The 20,066-nt window shown below is 34.6% G+C and overlaps 2 protein-coding genes across 2 annotated transcripts; both read left to right on the top strand.

Annotated features, from left to right (window-relative positions):
- Positions 1-8,627: 8,627 nt before the first annotated feature.
- Positions 8,628-9,563, top strand: LOC107177770 (auxin-induced in root cultures protein 12). Its single transcript, XM_015532177.3, has one exon. It carries the CDS (start codon positions 8,714-8,716, stop codon positions 9,428-9,430), a length of 717 nt encoding a protein of 238 aa, XP_015387663.1. The 5' UTR covers positions 8,628-8,713; the 3' UTR covers positions 9,431-9,563.
- A 3,196-nt stretch (positions 9,564-12,759) lies between these two features.
- On the top strand, positions 12,760-15,179 carry LOC102608064 (cytochrome b561 and DOMON domain-containing protein At3g25290). Its single transcript, XM_015532175.3, has 3 exons — positions 12,760-13,494; positions 13,928-14,182; positions 14,563-15,179. The coding sequence occupies exons 1-3, from the start codon at positions 12,853-12,855 to the stop codon at positions 14,821-14,823; spliced, it is 1,158 nt and encodes a 385-aa protein (XP_015387661.1). The 5' UTR covers positions 12,760-12,852; the 3' UTR covers positions 14,824-15,179.
- Positions 15,180-20,066: the final 4,887 nt, after the last annotated feature.

Here is a 20,066-nt window from a genome sequence, read left to right as displayed (position 1 = left end):
TCTGGTGGTAGAACTCCTTTCTTTGGTAGAGGAAACATGAATTACTCTCCAAGAATGTTTAATGGAGGTGTTAGAAATGGATATGGCAGAGGATTTTTTCCTGGAAATAACTCAACTGATTTCAATCATTTTTCAGCTCCTAGGAATCCAGTACCTAGGAACTCATCCTTTCTAGCTAGAAATGGTGCTAATATGAGTGGATCACAAGGAAGCTTTAATAATGCTGGGGAGCTGGTATGTCAGATTTGCTTTAAGAATGGTCATACTGCTGATGTCTGTTGGCACAGATTTGTTGAAGACTTTGTACCTGTTCCAAGAGGTTTTAGCAAGAGAAAAACACCAAGAGCAGCATATTTCTCAAACTTTGATGGCTCTACTTCTAATCCAGATTTTGGCTATGAAAATAATAATATGTTTCCAGGTTATGATTCTATATCTGGCAATAGTTACTATTCTAGAATGGATGGATACACTTCTGGATCAGCTGGAACAGCTTTCATGGCTAATTTTGAAGGGACGGTTGATGATGGATGGTATCTGGATAGTGGGGCAACTCACCATTTAACCAACAATATGGTTGCAGATCAATGAAGAGTTTAAAGGTATTGATCAGCTTATCATTGGAAATGGTCAAGGTTTGTCTATTACTCATGTTGGACATGCATTTATGGTATTAAGAGCTTCTAAATCTTTATCTACACATGCTAGAATAACACTTAAAGATGTGTTACTTGTTCCTTCAATTACCAAAAATCTATTAAGTATTTCCAAACTCACATATGATAATCCTGTATCTGTTGAATTCTGTGGAAATGTTTGTTTTGTGAAGGACATGAAGGGTCAGGTTCTTCTGCAGGGTATTGCTGAAAAGGGCCTTTACAAGCTACTGCTGAAATCTAATTTTCTTTCTTCATCACCTACATCTTATCTTTGTAAATCCCAACCAAATAAACCAGTTTCTATGTTATCTGCTTTCAAACACTGTGATAATGGTACTCGAGCTTGTTATCAGTCTGTTTTAAATAAGTGTAATGTCAAACCTAATATGATAACTTTGTTACATAGAAAGTTTGGTCATCCAAGCTCAATGACATTGGTGCATTTGCTCAAATCATGTAAACAGTTTAAAATCTCTCCAAAAGATATGTTATCTTCTGCAAACACTTTATGTGAAGCATGTCAGCTAGGCAAAGTCCATAAGCAACATTTCTTAATAACTGAAACAAAAACAAAAGGGGTATTAGAATTGATTCATACTGATCTTTGGGGGCCTTCACCTACTGTGTCTAGAGATGGATACAAATACTACATTAGTTTTGTGGATGATTATACTAGGTATTCTTGGATCTATCCTCTTAAGCTCAAATCACAAGCATTTGAAGTTTTTAAATTGTTCAAAACTCAAGTTGAGAATCAGTTTGATACCAAAATTAAGAAGCTACAATCTGACCTTGTGGGAGAGTTTAGAGCATTTACTGATTTTCTGAATCAAAATGGAATAATGTTTAGACACTCATGTCCTTACACTCATCACCAGAATGGTCTTGTTGAGAGGAAACACATGCATATAGTTGAGCTAGGCTTAACCCTCATGGCTCAAGCAAACCTTCCTTTTCAATTCTGGTGGGAAGCTGTTCATACAGCAGTGTATCATATTAATAGATTGCATACCCCTGTTCTGAAATTTTTATCTCCTTATGAGAAACTTTTCAAACACAAACCAGATTACACATTCCTGAAGTGTTTTGGTTGTCTTTACTACCCATACTTGAGGGATTTTAACAAACATAAGTTTGATTTTCACACCTCTAAATGAATTTTTATTGGATACAATCCCTCTTATAAAGGATACAAGTGCTTAGCAAGTTCTAGCAAAGTCTATGTTCTTAGACATGTGATTTTTGATGAAAACACATTCCCTTATCCAATAAACACTACATCTCACTCATCAGAAAACTCCATATCTTCTGAAACCTTAGTGTCTAATTTCTCTCAACAACATATCTATCATCTTTCTACAATGGCCTTACCCAACAGCAGCTTTGAAGGTCTTCAATCAGCAGGCTCAGCAAGAAGTGAACAAATGCCCTCTGTTCCCACACATACAGATATTCTGAATCAACAAGAACATCCATCACACACATCTTTAGAGTTATCATCCTCAACCTCACCATCACCAAACACATTACCAGTACAATCATCCATTCTACAATCAGAGGAAACTTCTATTCCACAGAACATAGACCAAATTCAAACCAGAAATCATTCCCAACCATCTTCTCATCCAATGATTACCAGATCAAAATCTGGAATCTTCAAACCAAAGGTCTATACAGTCACCCTAGCCAACAAAGAACCGAGTACAGTTCAAGAAGCTCTTAGTAGTCAGAATTGGCATCAAGCCATGGTAGATGAGTATGCAGCTTTGGTAAAGAATGAGACTTGGTCACTGGTACCATTTTCAAATGCATACAAAGTAGTTGACAATAAATGGGTGTTTAGACTTAAGCAAAATACTGATGGAAGCATAACTAAACACAAGGCCAGGTTGGTTGCCAAAGGTTTTCAGCAAACTGAAGGTGTGGATTACTTTGAGACCTTTAGCCCAGTTGTAAAAGCTTCAACAGTAAGGATTGTTCTGAGTTTAGCTGTGATGCATAAATGGAAAATAAGGCAAGTGGATGTGAATAATGCCTTCTTGAATGGAGACTTGACAGAGGATGTCTATATGTATCAGCCTGAAGGTTTTATTGATCAACAAAATCCCAATCATATATGTAAGCTGAAGAAGGCCTTGTATGGCTTGAAGCAAGCTCCTAGAGCTTGGTATGACAAGCTTAAGAATTGTCTTATTGCTAATTGGAAATTTCAGAATTCAAAGGCTGATACCTCTCTCTTCTTCAAAGAAGTGCAGGGTTCAATGATACTTATCTTAATCTATGTTGATGACATTCTAATAACAGGACCTGATAATGGTGAGCTGGAAAAATTCATCTCAGAATTCAGCAAGACTTTTGCATTAAAAGACTTGGGAATTCTGTCATATTTTCTGGGGATAGAAGTTTCCTATGCTGAAAACTGCATCTATCTATCTCAGAAGAAATATATCTTGGATTTGTTATCCAAAGCTAATATGCAAAATTGTAAAGGCTGTGACACTCCCATAGTTACTGGAACAAAGCTTCAGAAAGAAGTCAAAGGTTGTTTAGGTCAATATATTGAGGATGCAACAAGCTATAGAAGCTTAGTTGGAGGTTTACAATATCTGGTATTAACCAGACCAGAGATAGCATTTGCTGTGCATAAGTTGAGCCAGTATGTGACAACTCCAACACTCCAGCATGTTATGGCTTGTAAAAGAGTTCTTAGATACCTTAAGGAAACTGCAGATCATGGTTTGAAGTTTTCAGCAGGTGGGGAAATGAAGATCACAGGATTTACAGATGCAGATTGGGCATGTGATGTTGATGACAAAAAATCAATAGGAGCATACTGCATTTATTTTGGAAACAATCTAATTTCATGGTCATCCAAGAAGCAGGCTGTGGTTACAAGATCCAGTGCAGAGAGTGAATATCGTGCTCTGGCTTCTGCAAGTGCAGAGATAACATGGATCCAGTCATTATTCAGTGAACTCAACATTAAGTGTACTTCATTACCAACTATCTGGTGTGATAATATAAGTGCAACAGAGTTGGCCAAGAATCCAGTTTATCATTCAAGGACAAAACACATTGAACTGGATATGCACTTTATTAGAGACAAAGTTTTGGCAAAGGAGTTGGAGATTAACTATATTCCCAACGAGGAGCAAATTGCTGATGCTTTGACAAAGCCTCTGACATTCATTCATTTCAATTATTTCAGAGACAAACTCAATGTGCAACCATGCCCCTTGAATTTGAGGGGGGCTGTCAAGGAAGCTCATAATGTATGGAAGGATGCAGCACACGTGTGAGATGAATACAGTCAGCTGAATCAATTGAAGAGTGGAGTGCCAGCTCAGCTGAAGTTAGTTAGACACGTTAAGATCATATTCAGTTAGCTTCTTTATTTTCTGTTAAGCTGTAAACAGCTGACTATAAATACAAGCATCTTGTAATCATTTAGAAGTTAAGAAAAATAAAATAAACCATTTGATTCAGAAGTCTTTTACAAATTTTTCTTAGCACTTTAAATACATTTTCTCAGTAACCAAACAATCTGTTCATTCAAGCTTTTAAGCTTTCAAACACAGATGAGTGATCAGATTGGACGTCCACGTGCCAGTGCCACAAGGTCCCGTCAGAAGCTCTGGTAAGTATTTAAACGTGACGTGACATTATCTTATAGATTCACGTGATAATTTGTTCGGCTTGGGTATACGGGAGTTGTTATGAGGTTCAGCACTAGTTCGTAATCACATGATTAAAATTATAATAATTTTATTTATTTATTATTTTATATATGTTTTATTATTTATTATTTTATATATATGTGATTGAGATTCGTATTCCACCGTAAAACTACTCTAACATAACTATTAACCTAATTTGCTATTAGCACTGCTCAACACTTCAATATAGCAATGAATTTTAGCTGAAATCTCTGTGGTAATGTAGTTGAAATTCGTACTCTACCGTAAATCTACTTTAACGTAACCATAACCTAATTTGTTATTAGGACTGCTCAACACTTGTTTTTTTGTCAAATTAATTAACAGCACAATGAATTGCTATTTTCATGAGTGCTACAATGATTTATGATTTAAGCGCCAGAAAAGGACTAATTGCTGACATAACAGTCTAAATTTTGTGGCTTCTTCTCATACACAAACAATGACTTTAAACATGATTAAGCATAAATTGGTAGCAGAGCACATGAAAGTCCACTAACGTTTGCACTTTTGGACATGCTTAATTACAGCATGCTGTTTCCAATAATTGTGCAGTAATATCATCATGGATTATATTAAAGTCACAAACAACATTTATGCTGCAGGGTACTGATAAAGCATTAATTGATGACACCAAAACTGCATCCGAGGTTAAGGAAACATAGGAATTTCTTGGCCTTCTACCAATGTTCGCAAGCACAATCATGATGAACTGCTGCTTTGCACCTGTTACTATCAATAAACAGATGTGCTATACGAACGTGGCTACTCAACTTGCTACGTGGCCTTGAATTAATCTTTGTTGAATAAGTCTTGTTTGTTAGTTTTGGTTATTAACTCTAGATTCCATTTGAATAAGATAAGTAACTGAATTTGTAATATTTTTATTTATTTGAAGTTAAGTGAATAACAGAGTAGGCTTTTACCAACTTCACTTGAAGTCTTACAAAGGAGGATTTTGGGTTTCCCTCGAAGTACCCAAGTGTTATAACTTTATTAATTCTCTGTTGAAGAAAAACTGTGAAACGCCAAAATAGGTAGAACTAAGGACGCCATACCAAAGTGGTATCAGAGCTCAGGCATGGAGCAGAGTATAGAGCAACTGGAACAAACCAATGCGTCGCTTTCCAGTGGACAGCAGGATCTAATGGCAAAAATGGCATATAAGCTTTCTATATCGGATGGACCAATTGGTGAGCCAATCAACTAGAGAACATGAAGAAACCTCACAAGCTCCACCGAGAGCACATGTTACCCGTCAAAATAGCAATCTAAATCAACCAGGTTCAACAACCTCATATGCCCCCAAACTTGTAAAATTGGATTTTCGCCGTTACAATGTAGGAGAGGACCCAACGAGTTGGTTGTGCCGAGCTGAACAATTTTTTCAATTTCAAGAAACTCCAGAAGCTGATCAAGTGTCACTCGCTTCATTTCATTTAGAAGGAGGTGCTCAATTGTGGTATCAGTTACTAAAACAGGACACGTCTCATCTTATTTGGGATGATTTCCGAAAAGAGCTGCTTTCTCGCTTTGTCCCAAGCCAATTTTGTGATTTTTTTTTTTCGTGAACTAACCAAATTGCAGCAACATGGAACTGTGCAAGAATACCAATCGCAATTCGAAAGACTCTTGACCAAGCTCGGGCATCTACCTCAAGCACAACAAGTGAGTTGCTTTGTCAGTGGGCTACGGGATTCTATTTGAGCTAATGTTCAAGCAGGAAGACCAATGACACTTTCTGAAGCCATTGGGTTGGCAAGATTATTTGAATCTCGAAACCTGCTGCAGAAAAAGGTGAATCCTTCAGTGGCCCAACTGAATATCCAACCAGCCAAGAATAAAACCAATGGGATCTCTGCAATTCCAGTGAGAAAACTTTCAGCTGCAGAGCTACAAGATAGAAGAAAAAGAGGTCTTTGTTATAATTGTGATGAAAAAGTATTTATGATAGAAGCTTGCGTAGATGAAGAAGATGGTGATGTGATCATGGAGGATAAAGCGGCAAAAGTTTTTTATGCAACAACCCCTGAGAATATCGAAGGCGAAAGGGAAAAGGAGAAGTCTTGGTCCATTGGCAAGGCCTTTCACCATCGGATGCAACATGGGAAGATATTGAATTCATGATTTTGCACTTGAGGATAAGCGACCTCTTTAAGTGGGAGGGAATTTGTTACTATCAATAAACAGATGTGCTATACGAACGTGGCTACTCAACTTGCTACGTGGCCTTGAATTAGTCTTTGTTGAATAAGTCTTGTCTGTTAGTTTTGGTTATTAAGTCTAGATTCCATTTGAATAAGCCTTCCTATTTATAAGGAACTGAATTTGTAATATTTCTATTTATTTGAAATTAACTAATTAAGTCAATAACATAATAGACTTTTACCAACTTCACTTGAAGTCTTACAAAGGAGGATTTTGGGTTTCTCTCGAAGTACCCAAGTGTTAACAACTTTATTAATTCTCTCTTGAAGAAAAACTTTGAAACGCCAAAATAGGTAGAACTAAGGACGCCATACCACATTCTTAGTGCAACAAAGGAACATCATGGGTAGAACAATTGTCTCGGTGCTCAATATCAATGGGATTTTTCCTCAGCCCGGCACTTGTGTCCGCCACCAACTTGGTGGTGAATGGCTTGGAGGAAATTATCTGAATCACACCCGTTTGGATTTATTCTATGCCTTTCTTTTCGTCTCAAGTTTATAGATTTCTTGAGCTACATTTACTGGACTAAGAGGTATTGAGTGATTCAAGAATGTCAGTCTGTCACAACTCATAATGTCATAATGTTACAAAATGAAATAGTTAACTAGCATAACTAGTTTTGTATACAACTGCTGTGGATAACGCGATCCATTTCAATTGGAATCACATAACTCGGCCAATTTTCCCACTTATTTGTCGGTGCAAAATAGACCGCGGCATGGAAATAAATATAAAGCTAAAATTCAGAACCTGTTTGGCAGTTCCACACAAACGAAAGTGGCATGAAGAATCCAATTAGAATGCGTAAAAAGTCTTGTGGGGGCTGGTCTGATTTTTTTAATTTCAATTTTCCTGAAATAAAATTAAAAAAGAAGAAGAAGAAGAAGAAGAAAAAGTTGATAAAGATCATTCACATTCTTGCCTCTTGGGTGTTGGGTGGGTAGGCATGAATCACACAGACGCCCCCCCCTTCCGTCAACGGCAGCAATATTGGTGGCGACAAGCACGCCTTGTCCACATGTCACGTGGTCCCTCAATTTCTCAAAATTTTTTCCTTTTCTCGCCTTTAATAAAATGAAAATATCATTCGTTGCACGTGATCTATCTCCTTCACTCTTTGATTCTTGAGTCAACCAATTACGTAGTGAGTTTATTTTTTTTAAAAAAAAAGAAGAAGTAAATTCTGAGAAACTGGACTGCTTAGCTAAACTACCTCTACGCTACGGCCAAGTGCCGTTTTGAAAATTTCTAGTCGTTGTTCCCACACGCGACCAGTTCCCAACTCCCAAGTCCTCCCAATTGAAGGGAACCAGAGAAGGTCGTCTGTGGGGCTAGGTGCGACTATGTTACAGAGCTTAGATGCATTATAATATAAAATAGCCAACTTTTTTGACCGTATCTGGGGAAGTTTGTAAATTGTGTAATAAATTAATTTCCTTTTTTCTAAATTGAGTTTGACGGAAACAAAGAAAGGGAATATATATTTAAATCATTTTATGATTTTAATCACAATTTTCTCATCATCCAGACTGTCAATGGCATTATTATTACATGTAAGGGCTTCACAATTTTACATAATTTGTAAGAGACATCCCTAACAAACTAGGTAATTGAGAAGGAGAGCTGTATCTTACATAATTACATAAGATATCATAATCCTTACAAGTAAATACCATTCATCCTAAAAATTTTATCTTGAGACATTCATCAAGTAAATAATTAAAATTAAGAGAAATTATTGTAGAAAAGTTGACTTAATAAATTTAAACCAATAACATTTCGAAGTTAAACTATCAATAAAAAAAAATCTTCATTAAACAATTCAATAATCATCATCGTCATCCTTACGTATACATATTTGTAGTTGATTATTGTTTTAAAATAACTAACAAAACAAAAATAACAAAAAATTAAAGACGTGTGAAAAGGAAAGCCAATTTTTACTTGAAACTGCAACCGAGTTACCAAAACGACGCCGTGCGGTCGTTCCTCACTTCCCCTTTCACTGTCTATATAACAATACCTCCAAAAGTCCCAAACACACAGCCACAAGCCCACAGCCCCACACCAAAGAAAACACATCTCTGTCTCTCTCTCTCTCTCTCTCTCTCTCTCAAATTGTTAACAATGGCGTTGGCCGTGGTACTCCTTTCCATCTCGGTCTTGCTAATCTCACCGGCTCATTCCCTCACCTGCACCTCGCAGAGACTCACCAACAACAAGAAGCCCTACGACAGTTGCCTCGATCTCCCCACTTTGAGCTCTTACCTCCACTACACGTACAACGCCACGAACTCGTCTCTCTCCATCGCCTTCGTGTCGACTCCGGCGTCGCCCGACGGCTGGGTCGCGTGGGCCATCAACCCGACGGCTAAGGGCATGGCCGGATCCCAGGCCCTCATCGCCCTCAAATCCAGCGGCTCCCTCGTCGTCAAGACTTACAACATCATCTCCTACTCCAACCTCACCGAATCAAAACTCTCGTTCCAAACCTGGGACTTGAAGGCCGAATCCGGTGCCAGCGGGACCACCGTCATTTACGGTAAGCTCAAGGTTCCGGAGAAAGCGGAGACGTTGAACCAAGTGTGGCAGGTGGGTGCTCAGGTGGCCAATGGACATCCCATGAAACATGAGTTTAAGCAGGCGAATCTTCAAGCCAAGGGGCCATTGAATTTGGTCAAGAAGCCCGGTAGTTTGACGCCGGCGTCGGCGCCGACTCCCGGTACCCCCGGTAGCCCCGGCGTTCCTTCTCCCGACAGGGGCGGACAGTCGATGATCAGAGCTAATGTTGTTGGATTGTTTATGGGTTTGGTTCTGTTTCTTGTAACAGTTTCCGCTTTGTAAACTTTCTGAGTTTTGTTTTTTATTATTTTTTTTAATTTTTAGTATTTTGCTGTAGTTATTATCCGCATTTTGTCCATTGGAGATCTCTGTGTTTTATTTTTTCGGCGAATAATTAATATATTTATGTTTTACATTTTTTGCTTTTGGGTTTTAATTTAAAAATGGTGAATTATAATAATTAATGGTCCTCGAGTCCGAATGATTGAATTTTTAAATTTTTGGTACTCTTAAATTATTGTTTCTTATGATTATTTATTATTTATTATATATATATACACACACAAATTATTATAATTTGTTGAAACATATACATAACAAATAATGAATAATAAAAAAAAAGAATAGTACTTTAGTAGCTACAACGACTTGTCCTTTCTATATAGTTGTTTTAGTGTTATTTTATAATGCTGCATAACTCTAATTTTAATTCAAATCTATAATTCGAACCTTCGGTTCTGAAAATAACTATGATAATATTAAAAGTCAAATTATCTATATTTAATTGCAATGGGCCAATGGGGGTTTATTTGTAAATGTGAATCACAAGTGGCGTATTGATTAGTTTTGAATTTTGAATTGTCTGACACTATAAATAAAGGCCATATGGTATATATAATTCATTGCTTCCTTATTTTATTTTTCAGCGGCCTTTGGACGGAGGGAACAAAGCAATTGAATTCTCACAAGTGCACCTTTTAAAAATGACATAGAGTTTGTTGAAAAAGGTTCAGAGGTCATGAAGAATTTCCCTTTTATCTTTTTTTTTTTATTTTTATTTTCACATTTTGGTGCCTTTTTATCTTCCTTTAATTTTCATTCCATTTTGCATGAAGTGAAAAGCAAGGGGTCCCCTCTTTGGCATAATAACAAGACTACGTACAACAGGCTTTTGGTCCCGTGGGAGAGCCTTTGCACTTATAATATTGAGTGTAATGATTCGAGCCTCCATAAAAGTATTTATAGGGGTTATTTACCATCATTCCTCAATTATTTGATAATTGAGTAGAGTCAGTCTATTTCTCACGAAATGTGAGTGGAGTGGACATCCCTCGAATATTTGAGAGGGTTTAAAGAATTTAGACAGTGCTTCAGAAGAGTACATATCATGAAGAAAGACCCAATTGTAGAGTCTGTTTGTAAATATTAATTATAATACCTAAAATTCTGTATAACAATATTAAAAAAAAAATAAGACTACGTGCATATCATAGAATAAGCGACAAAAACTGTACAGTTATAATAATATCATGAACGTATTAAAATGAAAAAAAAAAAAACAAAACAAAATTAATAATTGGCGTATGCTGTTGATTAGAGTGTGACGTTTTGTGCTTTTTCTTTTGCCTACAACGATCGATCTTCATCATCAAACTCCTTTCATTGATATAATTGCAACAATTCTACGTGGATTGATTAGCCATAATAGTTCTTCAAGCCACGTTTACTTTTTTGTCGGAGGTGCGTTTTGTACTTTTGTTATAACGGGAATATTGTGTAGCAAAATAATGGCGTTACCATCATACCTTTTATGATGGCTCTTACTTAGGGCCAGTTTGGGAATGCTGTAGCTTTTAAAATAATTGCTGTTAGCTGTGCTGTAGAAATAATCAGCTGTGAAGAGAATCAGTTAAGTGTTTGGTAAATTTTGTTTCAAGAAGTACTGCGAGTTTTTAAAGCAGTTATGGACGTTTGATAAATTTTACTGTTAAACTGCTGAGAGAAAATAAATGACTAAAATATCCATAATATAAGATAAAATTTATTTATATATATAAAAACATGTACATATAATATTTTTAATTGTCTATTATAATAATTTTTACTAAAAATAAAATTTATAATATATTTTTTTTATTTTTTTTCTTAAAACAATTGATAATTAAATTAATAATATAGTGAAATAAATTTAATAATAATTCGACCAATAAATTGATATTAATAAATTTATATTTATGAATTATAATACAAATTTTTTTATAAATTATTTTGTTTCCAATTTGAATAAGGATAATTTTGGATTTAAGTAATAATTTTAAGGATATTTATGGAATTGTATTAAATGATAAAATTGATTTTCAAAATCAGAATCTAAAAGCTACTCCTTCCCGGCTTTTCAAAATCAGCTGTAGGAGAAGCTGATTTTGACAAAAGTGATTTTGATTTTTTTTTACCAAACACTAAAACTAGCTTTTAGATTTTCAAAATCACTTTTAGGTCTCTTAAAAGCAATCCCAAACGGGCCCTTAGTATTGATCCAAAAAGAGTTAGAATCTATAGCGATCCATGGAGTTTTTTATGGGCTTCTTTAGATGAAACTTTGAAGTTTCTAGACTTGTAGACTTCAGATGTTGGGGGGTGAGTAAAAATAACTTGGGGGCTCTTTTGTGCAACGCCACTTAAAAACTTGAATTCCACGGCCAATGTTTCCCGTATCAAAATGTATATGAAAATAAATTAAGAATCTAATATTTGATAATCAAAAGTAGATATGTAGTTAATGGCTTGGTTCAACCTAAACGAATAAATTAGGAAAAGAATCTTTTAATTTTAAGAATTAGATTTTGAAAGTGTTATTTTTTGGTACGCGACTGGAGCATAATATTGGGCTTCCTATCAATAGATTGGCATCTAGCAAAGTAATTTTGCTATAATTCCCATTTAGAGCCATTGGCTTCCATTCCCAAATCGTCATCACTGACATCAAAATTGTTCTTACGATTCACCGCAGTAGTGCACTGGCTTATGCCAAATTGATCAAATAAGCATTAAATCTCAAATCAAAATGACAGCTACGGATTGGAGAGACCAGAGAAATTGGCGTTAATCTTTTCTATAGAATAGGCATGGGGCACATTTTCAAAACATTGCCGAAAATGTAAAAATGAATTCACAAAAATCATTAACCTGAATTTCTGTAATTGGGTTGGATATAAATCAAATTTGGGCCGAAGCCCAAACTCATGTTACCGGCCCACACATGATCACACAAGACGAGTGACGACGCGATGAGAATCGACAAAATCGTGATCACCGTAACTCACAAGGATAAGGAAATTCAAAATCTTATGACCAAAAATTGCACACGAAAAATTGAGAATGAAGGAAAGAAACTTCTTCCTTTTCAAAAGGAATTCAGACCCCGCACGAGCCACGTGGCTCATTTACTAATCATGCCTGCGAGTGATCTCCACGAATCTCCCATTTCACGCTAAGTCAACCGCTTTTCTCCAATTCAGCATCCCACGATTGACTCATTACACGTGTCGCGCAATCATTGGCAACCACTCTCCCCCGCACTTTAAAAAGGGGAACAATTTTGTAACCATGTCATTTTTTTTTAACTCGCTCCACTGCTTCATTCACTCAGTCCCTATATATTCCACCAAATTTATCGGCGCTTAAGCTTTCCTTAATCTCTGCTCATGGCTTCCTCTTCCTCAACACGTTCGATAGTTCTGGGGCTTTCGCTCTGGTTTCTGTTAATCTCACCCGCGCTGTCACTCACATGCACCTCACAGTCGAAGAATCTCAAAAACGAAATCTACGTCCACTGCCTCGACCTCCCCTCTCTCTCCTCCTTCCTCCACTTCACCTACGACGCCTCCAACAGATCGCTCTCCATCGCATTCGTCGCCGCCCCTGCGAAATCCGGCGGCTGGATCGCGTGGGCCATAAACCCGACGGCCCCGGGCATGGCGGGGTCCCAGGCGCTGGTGGCGTACAAGGACTCCAAGGGGGCCGTGACCGTTAAGCTGTACAACGTCAGCAGTTACGAATCCATCGTTCCGACGAAGAAGCTGTCGTTTGATGTGTGGGACACCAGCGCCGACGAGTCCGGGGGGTTGATGAGGATTTACGGGAAGGTTAAGGTGCCGGAGGAGCTTGCGAAGGCGGGAAAGCTTAACCAGGTCTGGCAGGTGGGGCCCAGTGTAACGCCCGAGGGGATGATAGCTAAGCATGATTTCGCGCCACCCAATTTGAACTCTAAGGGGGCTCTGGATTTGAGTGGGGCCCACACCGGCGGGGGTAGTACCGGAACCGATTCCAGGACTAAGAAGAGAAACGTGAGTTTCTTTTTTCGTATTTTTATCTTCTTTTTTTTTTAATATTTTAAATTTTAAACCGTTGTTAATTTTTTTAACTAAAGAAAAACAACTCTTGAGTTATTATTTCTGTTTATTTTGCTTAATTTTGGAATTATTAAATTGATTCAAAATGGGTTTGTAGTTAAACTTTGTTTTTTTTTTCTTTTTTTAAAAGATGAGGAATTTTCTTTTTCAAGTCCAGAAAATTTTGAATTTTTTGGTTTTTCTTTGACTTGGAGACATTGTGAGTTTTTTTTTTGGAAAATTTTGACTTCTAATGAAATCTTTTTGCTAAAGAACTGGATTCCGTTTATTTCTTTGTGTTTACCAGTTGGGTGATTGGTTAGATATAGAATGATATCTTACAGGGATTCTTTAATTTGATTACAAATTTGATTGTTTTTAATGTCAGATTCATGGGGTATTGAATGCTGTGAGTTGGGGAATTTTGTTCCCAATTGGAGCCATTATTGCCCGGTACTTGAGAACTTTCGAGTCTGCAGATCCGGCATGGTTTTATCTCCATGTACTCTGCCAGTCCTCTGCATATGCTATTGGGGTTGCCGGCTGGGGAACCGGTCTTAAGCTTGGGAGCGATTCAAAAGGAGTTACATACACTGGGCACCGGAATATTGGAATTGCCCTTTTCAGTCTTGCAACTGTTCAGGTAACTAAAGCTCTTGTTGTCCACGATATTAATCTAATTTAGCATTACAAACTTTAGTCATTTTGTTTTCTTGAATTGAGTGACTTGAAATGTGTGGCTTATATGCTGACTCGAGTATTATAGACAATGTGACACGAGTATGGCCATTGAAGTTGATGGAGTTCCTTGATATTGTGTCTTGTGGCTGATAATTAATTCCAAAAGAAGTATTTTGGAATTTTTAGTATGTGAATTGGATTGGTTTGATTTGCTATAAGATAGAGATATTATTCTAGCTTTTTCCCTTTCTGCTATGCTAACTGGTTATGTGTCGTGAAGTTATATTTTTATTTGATTTTTTTCCTTCTCTGATAAAAACTCCCTCTTTCGGCTCTTGTTAGATTTTCGCACTGTTCTTGAGACCAAAGAAGGACCACAAGTATCGGTTTCACTGGAATCTCTATCACCACAGTGTTGGATATGCCATACTAGTGCTTGGCATCATCAATGTGTTTAAAGGGTTGGACATTTTGAACCCCGAAAACAAATGGAAATCAGCTTACATTATAGTTATTTCGGTCTTGGGTGGGATTGCTGTGCTGTTGGAAGCAATTACTTGGATCGTAGTCATCTCAAGAAAATCTAGGTCCAGAAAGGCCTAAGATTGATACAGCTACCGGATCGGCAATCAACTAAACACTTTTTAGAAGATTCTGATTTTATGATTATACCTCTTTTGTTGCGAGGTTTATCTCCGCCGGCACCTATTTCTTTCTTTCTTCTTCTTTTTTTTTTCTATTTTTTTACCCTTTTATCTATCTTTTGTAGTCTGTAGAATGGTTTGCTTTCACTTGTTATTATGTCACTTAGGATGTAAGTAAAGATTGTTTAAACTTTCTTCTACTCTGTCAGTGTGTCTTCAACTAGGAATTATTAAGTTTTCATGTTTGTGCTTGTCCATTGAAACGATTGGTTATAGGTGATTCATGATATACAAACAAATACCCCTTTTTTGTAATTTGCGCAAACATACATTATACATTTCGGCTTGCAAGTGGAAAGCAACCTCAATTGATTAATCAATCCTTCAAGCAATATCCTCCTATTTGAATCGTGTTGCAATTTGCAGCCTCATCTGTGAGCTCACATGGCAGATGGAGTCCGTTTCACTCAACACTGTCGAGTTCATAACGTTCTGCATTTGCGGGCACCTCGCAAACAGTTCCACTCCACTTGTCAATATTTATGATCTCCTTCGCTTTCTTGAAACTTTAATCACACAATTGTTAAAGAATAATGATACAACTACAAACTCTTGTACAAATTTATTTTGTACAAATTGATGTGACATGATAAGATTGGTTGAATTAAATATCAGTTGGTCCACATGATTTATTTTTATTAATTTATATTTTTATTCAACCAATGAATTAATGCTACGTCAATTTATACAAAATAAATTTATACAAAAATTTATAACTGTATCATTACTCCTTTAAAAAATTTTGATCATTCTTTAATTTGATCTACTACATAATGAGTGCAAAGTGATTTGTACAATGTGTCATGATCACGAGAGCTAAATGAGTAAAAATATTCGCATGACAACGACATCCATCTTTAGACAATTGACTGTGTATGTTAGTTTATATGTATAATCAAGCCAACTTTATTACCCACTCATCATACTTAATTGCAGTACGTGTCGATTTTCTAATCGAGATAGACTAATGGGTCGTCATATTCGATTGCAATTTGTCACCATGTTGTTAGTAAATTTCTTGAAGTTTTCGGAAAGCGATTAAGTGCGCAAAGTTGATTTGATAGATTATACTTTAACTCGAATCCCGTAGCGGAGTTAGTATTTTTTTTATCCTTTGTTATCACGATTTTGGTTTGGTGCACGATTAGTTTAATTAAGTATCCTTATTGACTTAATTAAGTCTCCCTAGAACAGGGTCCCTCAATCGATGCGCTTTGTTCTTCGTCCCCACGTTGCTAACTTTGGCTTTCATTTTTGCATTATTAAGCTTTGTTTACGGATTCCCAGGTGACAAGTGACAACGAAGCAATAAAAGGAGATGCCTCCCACCTTTTATGGTCAAGTCTTCTCATCTTTGTGATTGGTTCCATTGGAATTATGTATGAATTTTGACATGGGAATTTTTTATTTCATCGGATAAGAACGGATAATATAATCGATTGATTAATTGTATATAAATAATTGGTGTGTTACGTGCGCATAGTTGTAAACTTAAGGCATATTATTTGTCATTTAAAAATATATATGTGACTTTTAACCCAGTTCATATCTCGTAAGTAATTGACAATGTAATTAATTTGAAAACAGACTAAGAAAAGGAGTTTAATACAAGTGATGAACCCTAATGAAAAATATTCCCAACCGTCTCGTTGAAAAATTGTAAGAACTGCTCTAAGTAGCAACATAAATGCATAGAAAACGAGAGAAACTGCTACAAGTATAATGCTAATTTTTTACAACGCTATATTAAAAATGTATTAGTTAAAGCTCTAATTGAGGAGGCAAAGTAACAACCTAATAAAGGGCAGTTAATTAAATTGAGAGCAAAGGTAAATAAAAAAAGTGGGTAAGAAATTAAGAGTCCCAAAGCCAAAGTAGGTGCGAGAGGCAACTGCCTGGGATTGTGATATTGATAAAGCGATGTGAAAGCCAAACAAAGCGTAATCGTGCTTTTAACAAAAGCAATTTTGTGACTATGACCTTTGAACCCACATGCCTAGGTTAGCTCAAGTATGGCCACGGCTCTTCCTTTTTTTAATCTTTGCAATGAATGTATTTTTGCCATTAATATGTACATCAAAGGATGGGCAGGTGATCCCATCTAACTCTCAACTCACAATGAGGAAAAATGAAACAAGAAAACAAAAGATGGAATCGATTAAACTTTTTGTAAAGAAACTTATCATGTAGATGGTAATGACTTGCATGTGAGCCTAATCAAATTAAGCATGTTAATTATGGAATTAAAATGCATGTACTAAATCGGAGGAGGGGAGAGGAAAATTGAAACAAGAAGACAAAAGAAGGAATGTACCTTCTTCTTTTTTTTTTTTCTTTTTTTTTAAGTAGAACTTATTTAAGTAGAGTTTTTACAAGTACAACTTTTACCCAAAAAAAAATTAGTTGTTTGGTTATTAATGACCACTTTTATTAAAAATTATAAAATTATTTTAATAGGTAAATTTTTTAAAGTTATGTTATGAAAAGAATACAATAAGATTGTTAAATAAGTAAGATGATATTTTAGATATTTTAATATTTAAAAAAAATTCAACCTCTACTCCCAAAAGCCCAAAATTTAAATTTTTATAAATAAAGGTAAAATAACTTATTTAACATTCAAACTCTCTACTAAAAAATCAACCAAACACTAACAAAAATTTTGATAAGAACTTATGAAATTAAATAAGTACTTATAACCATTAGATAAACCGTACCAAATAGACACTAAGCCTTATTACTTTGAATTCAAATAATAAATTTTTATCAATGACACGTTAATGAAGATATAATCTATAAACTAAATATTTCAATTAAATAAATATATCATCACCCTTTCTTCGTAGAAATATCAAGAACGAAAATATTTAAATGAAACAACAATGAAAAGTGTCGTGTTATGGGGCATGTCACAATGATGATAGGATGACCAAATAATAATGAAGATTTTAAATAAATTGACACGTGACATCATTACTGCATCACTAATATCTCACACTTATCAGTGCTTTTATGTAGTACTAGAAAATTATAGTACCCCTTTTTTGAAAAGAAAAAAATTAAAATATCAACTGGACCACTTATGAATAATAATCCATCCATCCATTGGCAGCTTTGACCTTTTGTCATGTCCTTGTCTTTTGTTGAACCACCATTAATTAATTGGACCAAAGCATCGAGCCCATCACAAAGGCCAGGTTCTTTAAAGCCTTCGTTTGTTTAAACTTTAAACCACTCTTTTCTTCGTTAAATACTTAAATTTGCACTTTAATAGATATTAGATAACAATGTGACTGCCAACCAAGTACACCATTTTTTTTTTTTCTAAATTCTCCGTTAATAGAAAAAAAAAGTAAATATTTATATAGTCATTATTATACTCTTCATTTTTTTCTTAAAAATAAATTTATAAATTATAAAATTTATTATCTAATAGACAAGTGCACGTCAAATCATATTATTTGCTTTACAAATTTGATCAAGTGATATTTTTGAGTAGTCCCCTTAGCACAAATCTGAGAGATAGACAATTAAGAATTCATTTGGATTTTGGTCATTCTATCGTTTATTTCTTTTTTAAAGAAAATGTAATATTATTAAAAAAAATAATGTATTTAAGTTGATGTTTTCTTTATCTTTTAATTTCCCCAAGATTTTTAGAATTTCAAACTTCTTATAAGATGACTACTCGTTATACATATACAAGTATATGAGTTGAAATGACGATATTCATTATAAAAATTTCAAATTGACGTACAATAATTAAATGGTTGTTGTCTTTGATATCTGATGGACCACCAGAAATCTCTATGAAAATGAAACCGGTCAAGAGGAGAATGCACGCGATTGTGTGTTAACTCTTTTGTTAATTGATTTAGTAGTAGGGCTTTCAATTAAACAATGCTTGTTAATTGATTTTGTTATATAATAATTGTGTCAATTTGTGTAATTAAGAGTGGAGAAAGTCTATTGTATATCTGAGGCAATACAACCAACTATTATATGTGTAAGTGTGATATGTGTAATTGAATTTAATATAACTATCACTTGCATGTTAGTTTTTCAAAACAAATGAATACATATCATAACATCATTTACTTATTTTATAGCTGACATAACATCTCCGATGTATTTCAAAATTCCTTATAAGAGTATAAAATAGATTAATGATTCTTTGCTACTATCAAGTTTCCCTTGTAAAATTTTTGGCACGATCGAGTTTAAATTTTTTATTTCAGAAAAAAAAAATGATTGACAACACTTCTTTTATTAATTAATAGGGTTATTTATTATTATTATTATTTTTACTACTTAAGTTATTGTGAAATAACAATTAGGTACAACAAGTATTGCTTCATAATATTTTACCATATACTAAAGAATTATAAAATATTATAATTTACTACATTTCCTTTAGTTGACATTTAATTGATCTATACAATATTAATTTTGCCCTTACTTCGAGGAAAAAAACGCAAATTCTAATAAAACTTAATAAATAATTTTACCTATTGTATCAAAAACCCAAAAAAAAAAATAAATAAAAATTTACATTTATACAAACGAAAAAAATGTAGCCTAAGGTTTATTGTAATGTATTCCAATAATTTTTCATTCAATTAAATATTAATTTAATTTTAATTATTAATTACCTATAAAAATTGAAAAATAAAGAAAAAATTAACAAACAAATATACTTATAAACACATACATACATACATACAATCACAAAAATTTCAAGTATTAAATAATAAAGTTTATATTTGATTGATAACATATGAATTTATATTTTTTAATTCTTATTGATAATTAATAATAAAAATTAGACTTATTTAATTAAATGAAAATTATTCAATACAATGATAAATATTTAGTTAATAATAATTAAGTTCTATTGATAATTTATAATTTTTCCCCTTAAAGAGTTGGTAAAAATTAATATTTTATATGTCAACTAATGGTCAACTAACGTAAAAGTAATAAAATACAAGATTTTATAGTTCTTTAACAATAAAATATTAGGGTGCAGTAGTCATTGCAACTATTTGTTTATTTCACGATAACTTAATTAATTAAAAAAAACCTAATTATTATAAACAGGAGCTAAAAACGAAAACTTGTCAATTGGAAAGTGATTATCCC

The sequence above is a fragment of the Citrus sinensis genome, chromosome 4 (assembly GCF_022201045.2).
Source record: "Citrus sinensis cultivar Valencia sweet orange chromosome 4, DVS_A1.0, whole genome shotgun sequence".
Taxonomy (NCBI): domain Eukaryota; kingdom Viridiplantae; phylum Streptophyta; class Magnoliopsida; order Sapindales; family Rutaceae; genus Citrus; species Citrus sinensis.
The sequence above is the reverse complement of the archived record's forward strand: the minus strand, read 5'-3'. Positions and strand labels throughout refer to the sequence as shown.